The sequence below is a fragment of the Cyanistes caeruleus genome, chromosome 3, assembly GCF_971803275.1.
Source record: "Cyanistes caeruleus chromosome 3, bCyaCae1.hap1.1, whole genome shotgun sequence".
NCBI lineage: Eukaryota > Metazoa > Chordata > Aves > Passeriformes > Paridae > Cyanistes > Cyanistes caeruleus.
The window spans coordinates 84523473-84543738 of NC_141703.1; the positions used below are offsets into that span (position 1 = coordinate 84523473).

The window sequence follows — 20266 nt, forward strand, 5'->3', positions numbered from 1 at the left end:
TTATGGCAGAAAAATTATAATGAAATCAAGTATCAAAAAAGTTTCCTGAGGCTTTTGGTTAAAAAAAAAAATCCTTCAATCTAAGCATAATGATATTCCAAACAGCATTAATCTTGGTGGTTAGTAACAATTTGTTTATTTTAGTATATCTTCCCCAGTCAGACTGCATCATGGGCATGGGCTACTCCAGGTTGTGAAACTAGTACATGCGACTGTTCTAGGTACCCAGCAGATCCGGAGGGATACATTTCTCTACTGTTTAAACTCTTACAGGTATACAGACCCAAACTATCTATTTAGAATGATCTCTGGTCCTTGCTAGCTGAACAGTACACAGGAGTTTAAGAAGGTATTGACTGACCAGAACCAGTACCACAGTAGAATCCTTCCTAAAAAATATTACAAACTATCAAGTTACACTGCTTAATACTCTTTATTTCACTATTATCAACTTAGTCCTTGGGGATGCAGGGGCAAAGCAGTGTCCCCGAGCGAGTGCTTTGATAGATTTGTATTTAATGATGAGCCAAAATTATCATGGCCTAAGTTATCACAAGGGAGCACTTGGGCCTCTTGCTACAAGAAAGACACAGAGGCGCTGGTTGGAGCATACCCAGAGATGGGCAGTAGAGGTGGGGAAAGGCTGGAGCACAAGTCTGATGAGAAGCAGCTGAGGGAGTCGTGGCTGTTTAGTCTGGAGAAAAAGAGCCTCAGGGGGAACTTCTATCTCTCTACCACTCCCTGAAAGGAGATTGTAGCCAGGCGAGGGTCGGCCCCTTTGCCCAGGCAAGCCAGTGACAGGACCAGAGGAAATGTCCATAAATTACACCAGGGGAGGTTTAGATTGAATATTAGAAAAGATTTCTTCATTGAAAGGGTTGTCAAGCAGTGGAACAGGCTGCCCATGGTGAAATCACTGTGCTTGGAAATGTTCAAAAGGCACATGGATGTGGCAGATGGAGACATCTGTTTAGTGGTGAACATGTCAGTGCTGGGTTAGTGGTTGATGATCTTAGAGGTCTTTTCCAACTTTATTGATTCTGTGATTCTATACGCTAAACAGATGTGAGAGTAGGGGTCTGGATCCACCATCTGATGATGGTCACTCATTTAGGCAAAATTCTGCTATTGCATCTACTGTTGTTTTCTATTTATATTGCATAAGTACTGAAGTAATGGAGAATTGTGACACCTCTTTTTTTTTATTAGGGAGAACAAGCAATGGTGTGTACTTTATCACATCTCTGGTCCACCCCAAGCTGGCTACCACAAAACTAGAAAATCTGAGTTCACACATGCTTAGTAGGGACCTAGTTAGAGTGCAGTAGCAAAATTGCCTGTGCTGAGTGTATTTCTTCCCTTTCCAACCCCCTCCTACTGCTACCAAGCAGACTGCACATATGGCATCCCTAGAAAGCAATTGAATGTGCTACAATGCTGGAGTTGCCAGGGTTGAGTGGTAATTTCTGTGCAATTGTTCTGCTCAGCATTGGGCCAGTGGAAAAAAATAGCCTGTGATGAGGGAATTAAAGGCTATTACAGAGTACATATGCATACAGGGGCTGATGTAAAATCACAAAAGCAATCTTAATTCTGTTCTTTGCCCATTTTTGAGTGCTTGACATGTCAAACTTCAAGTTTTTTTAGCAAATGCTTTTTTTAGGTAAAACTAAATATAAAGATGGCTGTGGGTCTTTCTAGAACACTGTGGGTTGCATTTGTTCGCACTTGCCTTTTTCTATGTGCTGGATTTAGTTCTAAGTCCAAGGGAAGAAATCATCAGGTTGTGTTAAGTTTTGTTATTGAGAGAGCTTTTCACACTGATCTGAACCATTCACTTAGATTTATAGCACCTGAAAGTATTGTGCTGGATTTTGCTCATGGTCTCTGGACAGAACAAAAATTACTGTGTTGTTAATTGTGCTGTGTCACCCACTTTATCAGGTTTCTCAGACTGTGCATTTGTATCCATTTGCCAAGCTTTTGTACAGGGGGAAAAAAAAAAAAAGAATGATTTTTTTTTTCCCTCTCCAAACTGGAACAGTGTTTGTTTCTCTAGTATATGTAAAGAAAACCTAGAAAATAAATTAAAATATTCTTAGCCTGCTTTAAACATACCTGTGCTTTTGTCATTCAAAGCAGATAAAACAACAAAATGCTCCTGAACACATGTACAGATAAAAATTTTTTGTATCTCTTACAACAGGCTCAAGGCTGATAGGATTCTGCTTTAGAGCTTAGTCTTGACAATGCTGATGAGCACTCTGGCCCAGATCTACAAAATGTGTAAATTTGTTCTGAACTTGAAACACCTCCATCATCCTCTTGAAGTCACTAGATTTACTTAGGCTAAGTAAAGCTCAAGTTAAACCTGTGCTTTGGACATCAAGGGATTCTGAGATTGTCATTTTGTTAATTTTTCTTATATCAACTAGCACAGCCCAGCTGGGGCTCTGGTGCTTTTAAAATGTGCGTGGTGACTAATAACACTAATGCAGTTTTCAGCTGATTTTAGGATTAAAACACAAGCAGTGGTCTCAAAGACATTTACTTGTCTAGCTGTAATGAAATCATGTTCGTGTTCAGAAGGACAGATGATCAGGCAGCCATCTGAGAGAGCAGCTCACACATCAAATTCTATAGCAATATTTAGATCTTCATGCATAACTCGAATATTTGATTCAAATTCTGATCCCACCACAGTTGTTCTGGGGTTTTAGAATAAGAGAGGTATATGTTGTGACTTATGAACATCAAACTCTTTTTTTGACATTAGGCAACTTATTGTATTATTTTTGGAAGGCAGGTTTTCTGAAAGTTCTCTTGTTGAGATAACGAGGAAGGAAGCATGTGAGAGCTTGTGGATTTACCTATGTAAATTACACCTTTTTTAATTAGTGCCTCATAGTTTATATGTGTGTAATGAAAGGCATTTGTAAAATTATACTGTCCACAACAGGCTAGCCAAGAATTTTAGTAAATGCAAAGCAGTATAAGAGGCCCTCTAGTAGAGCTGCCTGTCGTCATTTCTCTAATTGAAGTGAGTACCCCAATGGGAAAACCATTATTTCTAATATTATATACACAAATTAAACCTCCATTTAGAGGTATAGTGGGACCATTCTATAATTGACTTTGATCTTGAAGAAATATCTCAGTAATATTTATTTTAATACGGTCTCTGGCAGAAAGGATATCTAGAAGGCAAAATATTATTTTACTGAGAAAGGCCTGAGCATGTATAACACCAAATTTACCAGAGCTTTGAGGGCTGAAATAAGTTTCATTGTTGCAGCAGGCTGCCTAATAGCAGCCAAATGCTGCTGAGGTCCATCTTTCCACTTCCTATTCTATTTGAAATTGGTCTAAATGGTAAAGGAAATTACCAAAGCTATACAAGCAGTCAGCTCCTCAGATAAGCCATGACATTTTTATATCTGTTTTTTTTCTGTAGGTTAACACTTTAAAAAAATCCTCCTTCAAAAAAAGCATAAAAATATTTAAATATACCCATTTAAAACTGCATTTTCCCTTTCCTGCAAGAAATTACAAGCTACTGTAGCACTGGAGGGGCCAATGATCATCTATTAATGATTTGAATGGACAGGCAATCATTCAAAAGACTTTGATCCTCAGGGGCAATTAGGAAGACATTGAATAGGAAGTGCTGACTCTTTGCATTGAACGAACATTGAATTTAACTGCTTCATTTTATAACATGCCTTTCTAGTCACTTCCTTGAAGGTTTCAAAGAAATGTGGTGCTTCAGCTGGAAGCCTTTCTTCTTCCTTATTAAGAACAATTGGGAACTAAATTAAAATATAAAGTGTTCTCCTAAGAAGAAGCTAATACTATTTGGTAGACCATGTGCTTCTATCGTGGAAATCATGGATACAGCTCTTCTTCAATCACAAGGGGTCAAAGAATAAATAGTGTCAAATCAAAGCAAGTAAATGCATTTTCGGGCAGGATTTCAGGTGATTAGCGCAATGCTTTGTTTCCTCAAGAGGCAGTTCCCACCTTGGTGGCAAATTTTTAAGAGGTAGGAAGCTCTCTATAATTTGTATTTCTCCTTTGCACATGTTGGTTCTGATTGAGGAAAGGAGAAAACATGAATTATCTCCAAAAGAACCACTTTTGGTACTTGCATAGTTTAAATGTGAAGCAGTAGTCAGGCAGCAACATAGGGTCACAGAAATTGCTAGATATATCCCACAGCATGTGTCACTACTGAACTGGCTGTGAAAGCACCTATATCATATTTTAGGACATTGAGGTCCTGAAAAATTTCCACAAACAACCACAACACAGATATCTCTCTGATTTATCAGCAAAATCTTTCCTCCCTTAATCCTCATATGGGTGGACACAGATTGTCTAGCTCTTAGATTAGGCAATTGCATCCCAACCCAACAAAGTGTCTTCAACCCCAAACTGTAAAGGAGGCTTGAGAACCCTTTTTTTCTTATTGAAGGTGGATCATTGAGCAGTTAGGAGGGGAGGCAAATGGGGAATTTACAATAGTGAGCATTACCCTAAATGTCCCTCCTGGTGCCTTTTTTATTTTTCTTAACTATTGTCTTGTGTCAAATAAATCAAGAGGCAGGAAGCAGAGCCAAGGGACCTCCCAGCCACAGGCTTAGAGTCTTCACTTAAAGAGCATGTAATCAAACTGCCTTTTGGGTTCCATTCCTTTGTGACCTGTTAATTTTACATTTTTAACTGCACAGCATCTCTAATCCATCTGAATTGTGGAGAGCCTGGTATGCAAGATTCTTTGTTCCCACATGACTGCAGTCCTGTTGTGGTGTGCAAATTCACATTCATTTGGACAAAAGATGATTTATGAAGTCAGGTTTTCCATTTCCTGAGTGAGAGTTTTAAGCCGCAGACGGAAAGCATTTATGTATAGGAAATAATTTCAAACACTAGGAGTGACACAGAATGCTGTACAGAGTTTTTGGTCACAAGGTAGCTGCCAAAGTCCATGCAAGAAGTGGCCTTGCAGGAATCCCTCTCTCCTTGCCCCATGGTACCTGTCTGAGTGACCTGGGTATACACATGTAAATGATGTGAATTCATGATATTACAAACTGCTGGAATCTTCAGTCAGGATACTAGATCTCAATTACAGATCTGTGAATTTGTTCTTTGGGTATTAAATCAATACAGCACTCAAAAGAGTCCCCATGCTCTTAGATGAACAGCAGCTTGGATCTGTCTAGTCCAGGACTTGACCATACAAACAAGTAGAGCAGATAGCATATGCTGCATCCAGCTTTTTGCCCTCTTCCTATACCAGTAGCGCCATAGAGCCACTTCAGCCTTTGAAGGGTTGTTCTGTCATGTTCTGCCATGTGGGGTCACAGAAGCTTTGGCCAACACTGAAATGGAACAGCAGTGTAAGAGAAAAACAATTTTTTTTAATGTTTGTTTTACTGTTCCCATTCTTCGTAGTCTTCCTTGATTTATTGAAGATTGACAAACCAGTGATTATTTCATGCTGAAATGCTTTTTCATAACACTGGATGTCACAAAAATATGGTTAATTCTGCAACAGTCAATTCTACCACTCATACAGAAATCATATGATTTCAGTGTAGAGACAGTTACCCAGATAATTACAGTCAAGTTTCTTCCAGAGACAGGAGTGAAAGCAATACATTTACTTGAGTTAAAATTAACCCTGAGTAATTCAGAGGTGGGATTTAGCTTTTTCTCAATTAGGAGGAAAAAAGCAAAGCTCAGGTATCATTTTGGAGAGCATGTTATTTCAAGTCTGACTAAACATGAAGGTTAAAGAGGAATATGTAACCACCACATATCTTATGCTTGTTTCCACACAAAGAGGGGAGAGCAGAGAAACAAGCTGTAAAAATACCTTCTCAACCAATGACTGAGCTTCAGCTTCCAAATCTCTTACACCTTTTTGTTTAACTTACCCTTGCTCTATTCTAACCTTCTTTTTCTCAGTTTCTCTCATTCCATATTTTTCTCACCTTCCTCCCTTTTCTCATTTTTAATCCTTTCCATTGTGGCATAAGTTGTTCTCATTTGTTCCTTCTCACACAGTGTTTTTCCATTTTCTCCCTTTCCCCATGCTGCATTGGGAGGCTTTGGAAATCCCTTCTCCCTCCCAGCAGTGGCCTTTTGGCTTGTGTTGGCTTAGGTTTAGCTGTCAGCAGTGCAGTGAGGTGCTTATAGAAACCAGTGGAGTAGCAAAGCCAAACTTCTCCAGATGGAGCCAGGACAGCTGAGCTGGGGAGGGTGGAGTGGCTGTGCAGAGAAGCTTTGCTTTTCCAAAGCTTGTGCCCTCCCCTGTGTTATTTAAGCAAATATACTGCCATATATGGACATATATTCTTACATAAATATGGATTCAAGACTGGGAGTATTCTTAGTGCAAAGCAACTAGTTGGGGTTTTCAGATGAGAATCCCAAAAGTCTTCCTGTCTTGCCTTTATGTGCTTTACCCCTGCACTTGCTGTGAGTCCAGGCTCAGGTAGGGATCATTAATGTGTTTTGTTAAGCTTTGATTCTGAGAAACTATTTATTTATTGTTCAGGGCAAGATAAGTTGTTAGCTGGAAAACAGTTGTTATTTTATTCATTCCTTTGTTTCTGTAGCAGCTTTGCTTGGGTGGGGGATCATCAGGCCAGCTGTGGCACCTGCAGGATGTAGCCCTGAGAGGGCAGGGGAGAAGGAAGCAGCAGAGCCTGTGAGCTGCTGGGAGAATGCTTTTAACAAACACGCTGGAAGCAGCTGGTGGCTTCAGCTGTAGCCTTAATTCCAGACATCGTAATTGATTGGTTTGGTTATTTATTACACTTAGCTTGGGCAAAGCAACAAGCTAATAAAGGACCAGCAGTTTGTTTTTCGATTTTTTGCTGACTGCTGTGGTTTCTGGGGGTCTCATATGCTTCAGTAAGCATGTCTTGTCTTTTCTTCTCCCTGTGATCTATCACAATCATCTGCCTCTCCCTGCTAACTCCTTCGCTCCATCAACCTGTCCTGAGAGATGTCCATTTTGTTGACCATGTGAATTATTATCTTAGTTTGTCCTTTTTCATTCTCAATGCTGTACCACTTCCTTTGTTCTTTGCTCCGCTGAGTAAGTTGTTTTGACTTTAGTGTTTTGCTGTCTCATAAGCAAGTGGCAATAATAAGATCATAAGAGATACTGAAAAGCCTGAGTGTCTTCAAAAGAAACTTGGAAAGAATGTTCCTCTTTATGTGCCTTAACAGCCTCTGCTGATGCCAATTATGGTGTCTGCAAATAGCTATGGCGTAGGAATAATACAATATAGGAAGAGACAATATGTTAAAATCAGAAGAATCATGATCTTGAATACTTGGTTTCACCAATATGAACTTCGATTTATTTGCATGATTAAATAACTCGGCTGATGCTAAACTGTTTGCAAATTTTCTTTGCTTATGTGAATCTGAGTACAGCAAAAGAACAGCCATATCACACGGGCATGGTTGAAATGCTGAACTCTGCAAAGTAATCAAACCCTGAAGGAGCTGGACTTTGATGTCCATTTTTTTTTCCACCAAGAAGGCAGGCACAGGTGACTTAGGACTGAGGATAAGGTGATTTACTGTGCCACAGAAAATTCTGTTACCCATTCAGCAAGTTTCGGGGCACCTTTCACTAGCAGTTAGCTACAGGGCAAAGGTCGTGCAAGTCAAAGATTTAAAGTCAGAATATGAGCATAATGGGCCAGAGGCCCCAGATGCCTTTATATCATCTAAGTTGTTGGTGGTGAAACAGCCCAGATAGCATGCAGGGTTTCATTCCAGGAGAAGGCAGACAAAAGCGTTTTCTTCTCCATGGGATATATAACCAAAGCTTGTGCAAAGAGCCTGTCATGGAGCTTCCTAGGCAGTGAAAGCTACATGGTATTTTACAAAAGTGTGCACTTTAACGATTGTTAATTGCAGAGTGCCCTTTTAATACATGGGGAGTCTTCAATATCTGAAAATCTATTGACCATCATGTTGGCCAGGGAGAGGGAGAAGGACATGGGGGCTCTTAGGAGGGCATTTACTCTCTGTCAGTGACATCTTGTATCTAGCTGAGCAGAGGGTGAAAAAAAAAAGTCAGAGAAGGTGTCCACAGTGGGTTCCATTGACCCAGAGGCTAAGAACATCAGGAATCTCAAACTATTATTACAGCTTCACTTTTAGGAACATTAACACTTCAAAATACATGATTATATCTTTCAACCATGGTTACAGGGCTTTTCTGTGATTCTTGTCCTTTGTTTGTTTGAGTTTTTTTCTGTGAGAAAGAACCTTGCATCAATTTAGCAGAGAACAAGGCTGATTCCTAAAACCTTTGAATACAACTGTGTGCAACAACAGCTTTATACATCCCCATTGTAAAGACCCAAAATATCCACTGCTGTTACTACTTGAGTTTTTAGCACCAGTGTGGCAGTTAAAACAAGGAGAGAAGTGAATCTTCCAACAAGTTGCCAGTCAGACACTGCTGGTATTTGGAATATAGTAATGAAATCACTTTATCAGGTGACATCCTCATAACATACCTGCTACAAGACTGTGTTTCCAAAGTAAATCAGATTCTTTGTTCTTGTTGCAGGTTGACTTTTATGCTTATTGCCTAACTATAGCAGAAATTGCATGATGTCTGTTTGCCATATGAGTGAGGATATTTATAGGCTTTTATTTTGTGCTTAGAAACATCAAATCAGAAATCCTGAATAGAGCAGTAGCTCTGAGCTTTTACACTGTTTTCTGATTTTTTTTAAGCCACTTGATAATCAAAATGCTATTCAAATAATTCTGTTTTTCAGTGTTCCACAATTTTGTATGCATGGTGTGCATAGTTTTCATTCTCATAACTTATCATTGGAGACCTTCTTACAACTTTCAATACTTTAAAAGGAGGCTTATAAGAAAGATATAGAGAGATGTTTTGCTAAGGTCTGTAGTGACAGGACAAGGCCATAACAATGTTAAATGAAAAGAGAATAGAATTAGATTAGATATAATGAATTTTTTATTATGAGGCTGATGAGGAACTGGCACAGGTTGCCCAGAGAAGCTGTGGATGCCCCATCCATGGGACTGTTCAAGGCCAGGTTGGATGGGGCTTTGAGCAACTTGGTCTAGTGGAAGATGTCCCTGCCCATGGCAGTGGGGTTGAAAGTAGATTATCTTTAAAGTCCTTTCCAACCCAAATCATTCTGTGATTCTGTGATCTATGTGATGATGAGATCAGTGTCCACAAGAAGCTTTTTGCTTTAGACAAAATCTACTATCACAGGACAAAAGTTAAGATTAATACAAATATTTTAACTTTGTGTGATAACATTGTATCTATGTTGCAGAAAATACTCATATTTTCTATTTTGGGACATTGTAAGACACTTTTTAAACGTTGAGAATTGAATGATGATATGGAATGGTTGATCCACTTGCTCAAGTGGATGGATAATGTGTAGAAAAGCTGTCACTTCCAGGGTGCCAGTTCTGCTATTACACTGAAGCAAGATGATTACTTGTTAAGACATTTCCTCTCAGGTATTTTAAATTAATTTTAATGCCTGGAAGAAATGTTCATAGTTTTCCCACTGCACCCAAAACAATGTTGAGTTTTTCACCTTCATTTGCATGCAGTAAATAATGATCTACAATAAAAAATTCCTCTTATGGAGAGGAGAAGGAACAATGGCCTTTTGGGGAAACAATGACGTTGCCATGTGTTCCTAAAAATCTGTGTGGCACTTAGGCTGTGATGTCCAAAGGACAGAGCAAGTCAAATGGTGTTATGAAGGATGCAAAACACTGGCTCAGTTTCTGCCTAAACCAGGAATGTCCAGTGTAAGCTCTTGCAGGTCATTCTAGCATGAGGACATCTGAGAGATGGAGCTGGTATTAAGCACTTAGGGCCAGCAGAACTAAGGCTTGACTGGATTGCCTGAGTTTGGAGGAATGAAGAGTACGGTTTCCATTCTGCTTGGAACTACAAACATCCATGGAACTACAAATATCCCGTGTTAAATATAGGAAACTGCGTGCTCAGAGCATCTAAGCCCTTGAGCTCTGTAACAGCTTTGCGGCACCTGGGTAACACTCTGGTCCTTGGAGCCATCCAGCCTGGATGGAATTATACAATATCATCCAGTACTGAGCTTGGAACAAAACTGCTGGCAGAGAGCTGCATGAAACGCCTCTTAGAGCTTGTGACCCTGTAAGCATAGAGTAAGTGAATTAACACACAATTGCATTTTAATGCCCAAACAAGAGAATTGAGTTAGTCCTTTAATCTGCTGTAGTTCTCCTTTCCTTTTCTGCGTAGTAGAAAAAAGCAGATTCCTACCTGATGAGGTTTTATGAGGTTAATAGCTATGAAGTGCCCAGGCACTCTGCTGATGAGGGCTGTATAAACACAAAGATATTATGCAAGCATAGCAATGCCAAATGCTTGATGCAGATTCCTTGTTCATGGTCTGATTTCCTCTCTTCCCTAGCACAGTTTCTCTGCCGAGTAAATTTGTCCCTTTTAGATGAAAATACTTGTCCCTCTGTCTAAAGTACCCTGGTTAAGTTGACAGTAGTGTTGGTAACATTCCTTCTTGGTATACATACCTGTATAAAAATAAGTGTTGAACAGGTCCTCAGGAGACTTTCCTTGCTGTTATTCCTTGCTGTGTGGGAGTTTAAGGAGCATGTTTTCTCTTCTAATGGATAAGATTGTTAACAAACACAATCCCCATTTACATGGTAAAAAAAAGAATTTTGCACTCATGTTTTGTGATGTTGTAGTTGTGCAAAGACAACCTTGTTTATGTTAGTAAATGATAGGTGACCTAATTGAGACTGAAGTGGAAAAAATCACATATTTTGCTAAATTGCCTAAACATGCTGTCTTCAGAGAGCTACTCAGATTACTTTTCAATCTCTTGTAAAGATTGTTTCTGATGCGCAGGTTTAAATAAACTAACTACTTGTCCCTAACAATGGTTGCCAATCTCAGGTATATGTTTGTGACTAAAAAGAGAATTATAGGGCATGGAAATGCTCTGTTTCTTTACTGGTTTTGTTTATACTAAATGGCTGTGATGTTAGTGCCATTGTATAGTTTCTTGGAGAAATTATAGTGTAAAATATCAAGGCTTTCCCTTCAAAAAGAAATGCCATTCCAAATGTAGCAAATATCAGATCATTTAGCTGTGTAGAGCCTGAAGCTAAGCTGGATACTGATTGATTATGAAATGTTTATGTTGGGGATGGAAGAACTGATATGGTAAGCCACAAGCCACATTCCTTTGCTTTATATTTGTAAGGGGCAAGTATTAGTTGTATAAGCATATGATTTCCATACTCCTCATACATGTGTTTCCTTTTTAAGTAGTCTGTCTTGTTCCTTACTTTCACTTGTCTTTATGTAATGCCTCGAAATAGATTCACGTGTGCACTGGATGACTTTGCATGGCCCAGAAACCTACAGAGAGCTTTGCCTTGGTTTTACACAAATCTAAATAATGGTTCTGCTCATTTTGTGTTCTCAAGGACATGTCTTTGATCTGAATAGAAGGGGCTGATTTGTATGAAGGAATGCTCAGACATAGTTGCTCACATTTGTGATGCGGAGCACAAAGGCATATGTGCAAAATGGGTCTTGAACTGCCTCCGTTTTTACTTGGTCTTAACCAGGAAAGGCTGGCAAAGATGTCTGTAAGGGCTTCTGTGTATAATTGATGGGTAAAAAAACAGAGAACCTATATAATACACTGTACATATGGCAAAACAAACCAGAGTGTATTTCCCATATTGGTATGTTAAGAAATAATACTCCGTGTATTTCTGTGTTCACCGCATTGTCACCCCAGCCATGGGAGCTTTATGAAACACTGTGCCTGGTTATCCTATTATGCAGACCATGAGTCAGAAGTGGTCCTGCTGGAAGAAGCAGAGTGGATTGTTACAGGTGATCTAAATCGAGTTTAAGTGGGTGGAAAGACCTAGGGACCTGGTATGGTAGAAGCAGCAGAGGCTGTCCAATTGCATTAATCCCATTCTTGTCCTAAAGCAATGACCACTAATAAGACACTGGAGCGAAGGTTTAGAAAGAGAAAGTGCCCCTGTAGTTCTGAAACTCTCCCATACAGAAAAAGATGACTTTTCTCATTGCTCACCGCAGCCATGCACCTGTTTGGCCTAAACTGGCACCTGCAGCCGATGGAAGGGCAGATGTATGAGATCACGGAAGACACAGCCAGCAGTTGGCCAGTGCCAACGGACGTCTCCTTATATCCTTCGGGGGGCACAGGGTTAGAGTTACCTGACAGGAAAGGCAAAGGAACAAGTGAAGGTATGGTTGGTGTGTGTCCATGTTGTGAGTCCTCTGTCTGCCTCTGAACTCCAGCCGTCCAATCTCATGTTCCATTACCCTCAGTGCTGCCATCAGCAGGTGCTTTTCCAGTCTTTCATGTCTAGAGCTAGTAGTTGTCAGTCCTGTTTCCATATGTTTCTAAGTTTCATACCCCTCTGATGTCCACTAATGCAATAAAACTGTGTGAACTCCACGCATTCAAGGCATTCTCACAGACTACAGAAGGCCAGCATGAAAACCCTGCCTCGAGTGGCTGTTTTCATGGGAAATCATTGTCTCTTGAAAATTGGACGATTCCTGGAACACTGGATCAAGCTTCCTCTACAGCACTACAAAAAAGTTGGACTATTTGTTGCCACTTAGCAAATGTTTTGAGGACCAAAATACTTACTGAGAGCTATTACACTGTAAGTTTTTGCACTCCAGAGTTGGACATAGCTTTGCAAAAGTAGCCAGATAAAAGGCCTAGTCTCCACAAAGTATCATGGTGTTGACAGAAATTAGAAGCAGCTTATGGGCCCTCAATTCAGCAGCACCTTGTTCAGCAGCTTTACATCATTGTATTCTTTTTTTAGAGGCACCACTGCTTAAAAGAACTTGTAAGCTCTGTCTTATCCCTCCCCAGACATAGCTGGAGAAATGAGAAATACAAATTTTCAGAAAGCTTTTTTGTTTCTATGTCAAGCTTCTCTGTATAAAATTAAGAGATTCCGGTAAAATTGAAGGAGTAGAATATTTCTGTTAGTTATTTTGGTGGAAGATTTTTTGACAGATAAGATGTACGCTACTGTTCTTGCAACTCACTGAACTCAAAAGTTTCCACAGAGTTCCCTAGGCTTAAGCTGACAGCCTGTGTTTACATGTTTAATTTAAATTAATTGCAGTGGATTTTTTTTCTTTAAGAGTTTTTCTGTCTTTAATAGTCCAAATAAAGGCCATAATTATATGTGTTCCTTTAAACAGCGTATTTACTGGTAACTGATGGCTGCCATCAAGTTGCTACAAGAAAAAATCAGCTAAGCAGGTTATTCTCAGCAAACCTTACTAGACAGTACAGCAAGCTGCAGACAGCCCTGCTGTTGTACTCAAAAATACTTCACGACAGATCCTTCCTTTTTTCTCTCTAGCTTGCCATATGTTTCATTTTTGAACCATCTAGCTTTGATCTGTCCATTTCCTTTTAAAAAGTCAAAATGGAAATAAATGTATGTATTCAAAACTGCCATCCAAGTGAAAGACCTCCATTTGATTCTATTTTAGCCACATTTACAGTGACATGAGTAGAAGTTTTGAAAGTTAAAAGAGAAATCTGGGAAATAGCATAGTTATGTCATGAGAAGACCCCTCAAGTTAGTGCTTTGTATAGATCTTAGGGAGTCTGTAGGCTTTAGAGGAAAACACCGTGTCCTGACTAGAAAACACATCAGCACATCTTTGGTGCAGGAGTAACGCTGTCCAGCCTTCAAATGCAGCTCTCTCCCCATCAGGTAACTATTTAACTAATTCTGGACTAGCAGTGCTGCAGGGCTTCTGTTCTAAACCAGAATGTATGTGATTGAAATTTATTTTTAAAAGAATTGAAATATATTTGAATGTCTTCCGGATCAGAATAAAATAGGCCGGAATGTGTTAGGAACATCCTTAGAGCTGATCCGAATGAATCATTATCAATGTCTTGCCAAGTCTCAGTAACAGTCATTTCTTCTCATCTGTGGCTGTACTCCAGAACAGCATTTACCTCTGCTCAAGCCCAACCCTGTTTACCAGAGCACTTAACCACATGCTTACATTTAAGCATATTTAAGCATATAATTGACTGTGATTGAAGTCAGAACTATGTGTGTTCTTAAGTGTTTTGATGGGTCAGAGAAACAACCTGTGAGAAATACAGATAGATTCAGCAAGGTCTGAAATTAAATAGTTCATTTTGATATCCAAAGAAATTAGGAACAGTTGCTATGGCAACTAAAAAGTTCAAGGTAATGTGCAGAAAGAGCAAAGTAATTGACAGCCCAATTAAGAATTCAGACCTGAAGTTAATTTTAAGGAGACAGGTATTCTGATTAAAAGCCAATTTCTGATTAGAAGCTGAAATGGATTTTTTATTGTACTTTCTTCGTACAAGTATCCAGTCCGTAGGGCCTAATTGTAGGCTACAACTGGTGAAACAGAGAGAGATTTCAGGGACTGAATTCAGGCTGGTGAAGAGAGCTTCTCCTTGGACTTCTGTATCAGGACAAGCTTCAACCTCTGGCAACATGACATAACAGCTTTTAGAGTATCTGCTTCTCAGACATACAACTGTCCACCAAGAGGAGACATAAACTTTGTAATTGTGTGTACAAAAACTTATTTCTGTGAGACTGTCTTTTGCAATCACAGAAGCATTTTTGTTTGCATGAGCAAGTGCTGCTCTCTCTACAGAATACACCCTGTGCTCATTTTCTCCAGGCTCTATCTTGCATAGCAACATCTGTCATATTAAATTCTCACCTTCCCTGATTCAGTCTGATGTACAATCTTTATTAATGAACAATCATGGGGCATATCAAATACTTAAGGTTTTCATCTGAATATCTAAGAATCTATAAAACATGTCAGTAGTAATCAGAAAGAATATATCCTTCATTTGAACCAAAACATGTGATGTCTTCAGCTCTTCTTTAATAGAATTCTCAATCTTTTCATCTTACAATAGTGCAATAAGAAACTTTGCATGAAGACATTGGAACTGTTTCCTATAATCCTGACAGTGTGAAAAGAAAATTTTAGTATGCCAAATAAATACTATCAATCCAGTTGATAAAGTAATTCCCTTCAGAATCTAGCTGGTTGATTTTCCTTATACAATTATACTGTATTAGCACAGAAGGATTCAGAAAGAATGCCCATTTACCCAAGCTGCTTCCAGTATCTCTTTTAATATGTACCTGGACTGAAAAAGGATAAAAAGTCAGCAGATTTCCCACCTGTATTTATTTGCAAGTGATGAGCAAAGATAAATGGAGAAAATTAAGAGTAGCTTTTTTCGTGTGTGTGAACATACAGCCTTTTCATATACACCTTTTCTGCTGGTATGCATAAAAGTTCTGCCTCCAGATAGCTCATGCCATCAAATCCTGCTCCAGCAGTTTCTGACTTTAAATCAGGATTTAGTATTACTGGAGCCAGAAGTTCTGCAAGGAAAAATTCTCCATCCTTAATAGTTAATATGCATATCATTTCTATATTGATTTCCAGAGACAGCTAACAAATTACATCTGTTTCTCCTGGAAAGTTTGTGTTGAGATGGTATGTGGAGAAATTTAAGGCAATACTGTATTTAACATTATGTAATCTTAAAGGAAATGTCATTTGAAACAATAAAATGCAATGTTCTACCAGTCACCTTTTCAACATGGCAAGTAAATTCTGAGACTATATGACATAAATTCATGATAGATGGGAAAGGATTATTTTTTTTTCCCCACTCTTCAAATGTACTTACTGGAAGAAAAAAATTCATAACATGATTTTCCTAAAAAAGAATTTATGTAGCCAAAAGTTTCCTTCTCATTTTGTTAGAATTGTTTGCTCTGTGAAACACAGAGTAGTGTGTGTAGTGGCACAGAGATAAGAAACAAATTTATTTAAACTTTCAAAATTAATAATTAGTCCTTGCTGGTGACATGTTGCTCTCCTTACTAAAGCCAGAATCTTTCAGGTGACACTACTGCATGCTTTTCCACTATAAGTGTCCTTAATAAAGGCTATTTCCTAAGCAGTTGCCTTCTATATCATCCCTGTGCCCTGCAGCCAAAGCTGTGGCCACTGGTCATAGCACAGGCTGAAAAGAAAACATTCTGGTGTTTGATTTTTCATTCTACCTCTCATTCCCTGGTTTTGCTTTGAGTCCAGATCTTTTGAAGCATCCACCTGCTTTGGGAGTTACGACTACATGAATTTCTAACCTGGAATTCCTCAGGTGTGTTTTAGGGGTGACAAGCTCCCTGCTGACTCCCTTGGACATTACTGCATGTCCTGATCCCATTTGAATACCCAGGCTCTCCAGTCTGGTAGTTTTAGAAACAGATGCCTCCATTTGTCTTCTGAAAGAAAATGGATAATAATAACATACTTTACAGATTATATTGAAACTCAGTTAAAACCTCTCATATTTCTTAATAGATAGCACTCAAGTGCAAGGCATGTTCTCCTTTGTTAATCTCAGTCCTTTTTTTCATTAGCATTTTTTTTACTATTTCAAATATTGTTACCACTGTCAAGAATTAATTTAATAGAGAAACATTTTCCTTTCCCCACTTAGGCATCATTCTTGCTGCTGTTATCCACACCACCATTCCACTTTTTGGCACGTCTATCTCATTCTCACTGCACTTCTCTTTACTAATTTAATGATGACTTCTCCATTCCTAAACTTATATTAATTTAGGATATAATGTCAGATGATTTATCCTTATCTTTGGAATGTAATTACACACTCTCTGATGTTACAATTTAAATAAAAGGCTGTTTTTCTCCAGGTTGCTCTTCCCATGCTCATGTTTTCAAACAAAACAGTTACTGAAACCAGAAATAATCCTGACAGTTTTTCTGCCATAATCATATGGATTGACTAGACAAAGTACTCTGAAGACTTCAGGTCACTATTAGACTGTTTCTCAAGATCACTGTCCGAGATACCAGTATGATTAGATTACTTTCAGGATCTAAAGACTAATTCAAGGATTTTGTTCCTGTGTTTTGACAGGAAAGCCCAGTAGTTTCTTTCCAGACGACAGTTTTATAGACTCCGGAGAAATTGATGTAGGCAGACGAGCCACACAGAAGATCCCTCCTGGTATCTTTTGGAGATCTCAGGTGTTCATCGACCACCCAGTGCATCTGAAATTCAATGTGTCTTTAGGAAAGGCTGCTCTGGTTGGCATCTATGGCAGAAAAGGACTCCCACCATCACACACACAGGTAATGGGACCTTATTTCAATTAAATTATGTTGTTTCAAATTGATGTTTGTGTGATGTATTGTTTCATTTCATCTGTTTCTTTCAAGAATTTGTTGCATGCTTATAAGATGCCCACGATCATTTATTCAGAGAACAGGAATCCAGAGACAGTTGGAAAAAATCTGCACAAATTAATCTGGTGGGCTGTAGGCAGGGGCAGAGCAGGCAATTGCCTAAGGCAGCAAGCTGCTAGAGGAGAAGGGTTTTGTGAGGCTGAGGCTGGTGGTCACTGAGGGTACCAGCTGGTTGCTCCAAGCAGCAGAAGATACCACCTTCTCCATTCAGTGCTTTGCACAAAGGCAGCCACACTCAAACTGCATCCAAAGGAATCTTCTCTTGAGGAAATTCATACACCTCAGGTCTATCTCTTTCAGCCACTGCCTTTCCTATCTCATGGTAAAGGCAGCAAGACCTCGTCTGTTCACCTTTACGGGAGCAAGATTCACTTCTGTCTTCCATGCTGGAGTGCCTTGAGCCAAATCTTCACATGATGTATGCTGACTGTCAGCTTAGACTGAGGTTTGTCAGGGTCAATTAATTAGTGTATAAGAAAAGAAAACCGATTTTTTACAGAAAGCCACCAACTTAGGCAGAAATCAAGATCTAGTTATTATTCTGCAGGACTAAAATGAAAGCAAATGCTTTTTTTAACAAACATTGACAAAAAAACATATCAAAAATCAGTTTCTGGAAAAAGCTCTGAAGAACCATCCCCTTGAGTAAGGATTTTATGTTATTTTCTCTCCTTTCTGTTTCAGCTTCTAAGCTGCTTTTACCCAGATTGATTAATACATTAGGACATAATACACTGGTAATGCAAAGTATCTTACTCCCACTTGCATCAGCAGGTTATCGAAGAATTAGCAGGTTTATGTTACCGTATCTTGCCCTCGCCCTCTACTATTAGCTGAAAATACTAGAGACTTATAGAAATACCCTGCCTTTTAATTGTTTTTGAACAAACAAATATGTTTATTATGATCTCTGTGGATAATATGGTATTTTGTGCATATTAACACACCTCCAGCCTATTTCTGTCAAAGAGGTGTCATAAATCTACACTTCTCTGCCTACTTTTCTGGAGAATTAAAATATTTCAGTAGGATCAGCACATCATAATTTCAGTGCCACAGTAATACTGTAACTGCCCTTTTCTAATCAGTCTCTTTTCACAGGGAGATTCAAACATTTGTAACTTAAAAACCCTGTGTTAGTTAAATAAAAACTCAAGTCATGATTGCATAATACTAACTTTAGATCAGAACTCTGTATTCCTTTTATTTGTTTATTATCATTCTTAAATTTTGTTATGGAACAGAAGTTATTACATGGACAGGTTTAATTGTTTAAGTAAAAACCCTAAAATTTAACACATAAGCCTCACTTTTTCCACAGGGTGCAGTCACTGGTTTCCCACAAGGTCCTGCAAGCAGATGTGCTCTTGTGTGGGCTCCATTGTCCATGGGGCTGGAGGTCCTGCCAGGAGCCTGCACCAGCACAGGCTTTGGATGGGGTCACAGGCTTCTTTCAGACATCCATTTGCTCCTGCATGGGTCTTCTCGCCAGGCTGCTTTCAGGGGATCTCTGCTCCCCTTTGGAGCTCCACAGGCTGCAGGGGCACAGCTGTCCCACCATGTGCCACAGATTGCTGGGGAATCTCAGCTCCAGCACCTCCTGCTTCTCCTTCTGCACTGACCTTGGTGTCTGCATAATTGGTCCACTCACATATTCACATACTCCCCTCTTCTCTAGCTCCAGTTACTTCTGTGTAAAAATTTTTTTTTTTCCTTTTTAAATATGTTATCAAGGAAGTGACACTTGCTACCATCACTGATGGGCTCAGCCTTGGCCAGTGGCAGGTCTGTCTTGGAGCCAGCTGGCGTTGGCTCTGTCAGACACAAGGAGAACTTCCAGCAGCTTCTCAAAGCAGCCACCCCTGCAGCCCCCCTTGCTACCAAAACCTGGCCACACAAACCCAGTACAATGCTCAAAGTCATATCTATCCATGCTAAAATAACAAACTATTCCAAATTCTCTTTGGGAAACTTTCTCTGGCTGTGGTGATTATTTTCTATTTTAGGTTGCCAACAACTGTCGTCAGTAATAAATAGGAGGAAAATGTAAGCTCCAAACTTCTGTAGTCTTAGGAATAGATCATACAGAAGTCCAAAATAGTTTACTATTAATGAAAGACATTTCTTCTCATTCTTCTCAACAAATCATAATAAGTTACAAAATTTTGTTATGGTCTATTAGATTTAATCTTCCTAGATCAAATAATTTTTTAAACTCATTTTAACCTAGGCCAAATTTTAATAAATCATAAATTTTAGAGATAGGTCATCACTGCTTGCAGAGGGCATTTTTCTATTTGTATGGTTTGAATGGATTAACATGGCATTTTATCAATGATTTCCTTGCTGGCAGTAGCTAATTGCCTATTAAAAATCTTTGAATGTTTTAAAATGCAATAAAGCCCAATCCATTTGTGGCTCAATTAATATTTACAACTAGTAACTAGTAGCTTGGCAAAGTAATCAACATCTGCAGCAGCATCTTGCAAATATTTATAAAAAAACCTTTGTAAGCATAACCCAGATTGGAGTGGAACAACAGCAACTCACTGTACCAGAGTGCCTTGAAATTGTTTTCATCTCACTAAGCTCTAAGTAACTACATCTAATATATAGCAGGAAGTGGATGCTTGTAAGTACAATCCACAGGACATTTCTCAGATGTCTACTTCACAATGAGGCAGGTTGCATTCTGGAAGTGCCTCTGTGCTTGCAATCCAGTGATTCTAGAAAATTAATTCAAGCTGCTATGGAGATGTCAACACTTCTTGAAGTGAACTTTACCTATGGTTTCTTAAGTTCTGTTTTAAAAATCAAGTC

General features: G+C 39.1%; 1 protein-coding gene across 5 annotated transcripts in view; it reads left to right on the forward strand.

Annotated features, from left to right (window-relative positions):
• Positions 1–20266, forward strand: part of TENM4 (teneurin transmembrane protein 4) — a 1355518-nt gene that overhangs the window by 1165969 nt on the left and 169283 nt on the right. For all 5 annotated transcript variants that reach the window (XM_086882312.1, XM_086882314.1, XM_086882313.1 and 2 more), the window contains 2 exons: positions 12176–12346; positions 17118–17332. In XM_086882312.1, coding sequence (XP_086738438.1) covers positions 12176–12346; positions 17118–17332 — 386 coding nt within the window. The remainder of the gene's footprint in view (positions 1–12175; positions 12347–17117; positions 17333–20266) is intronic.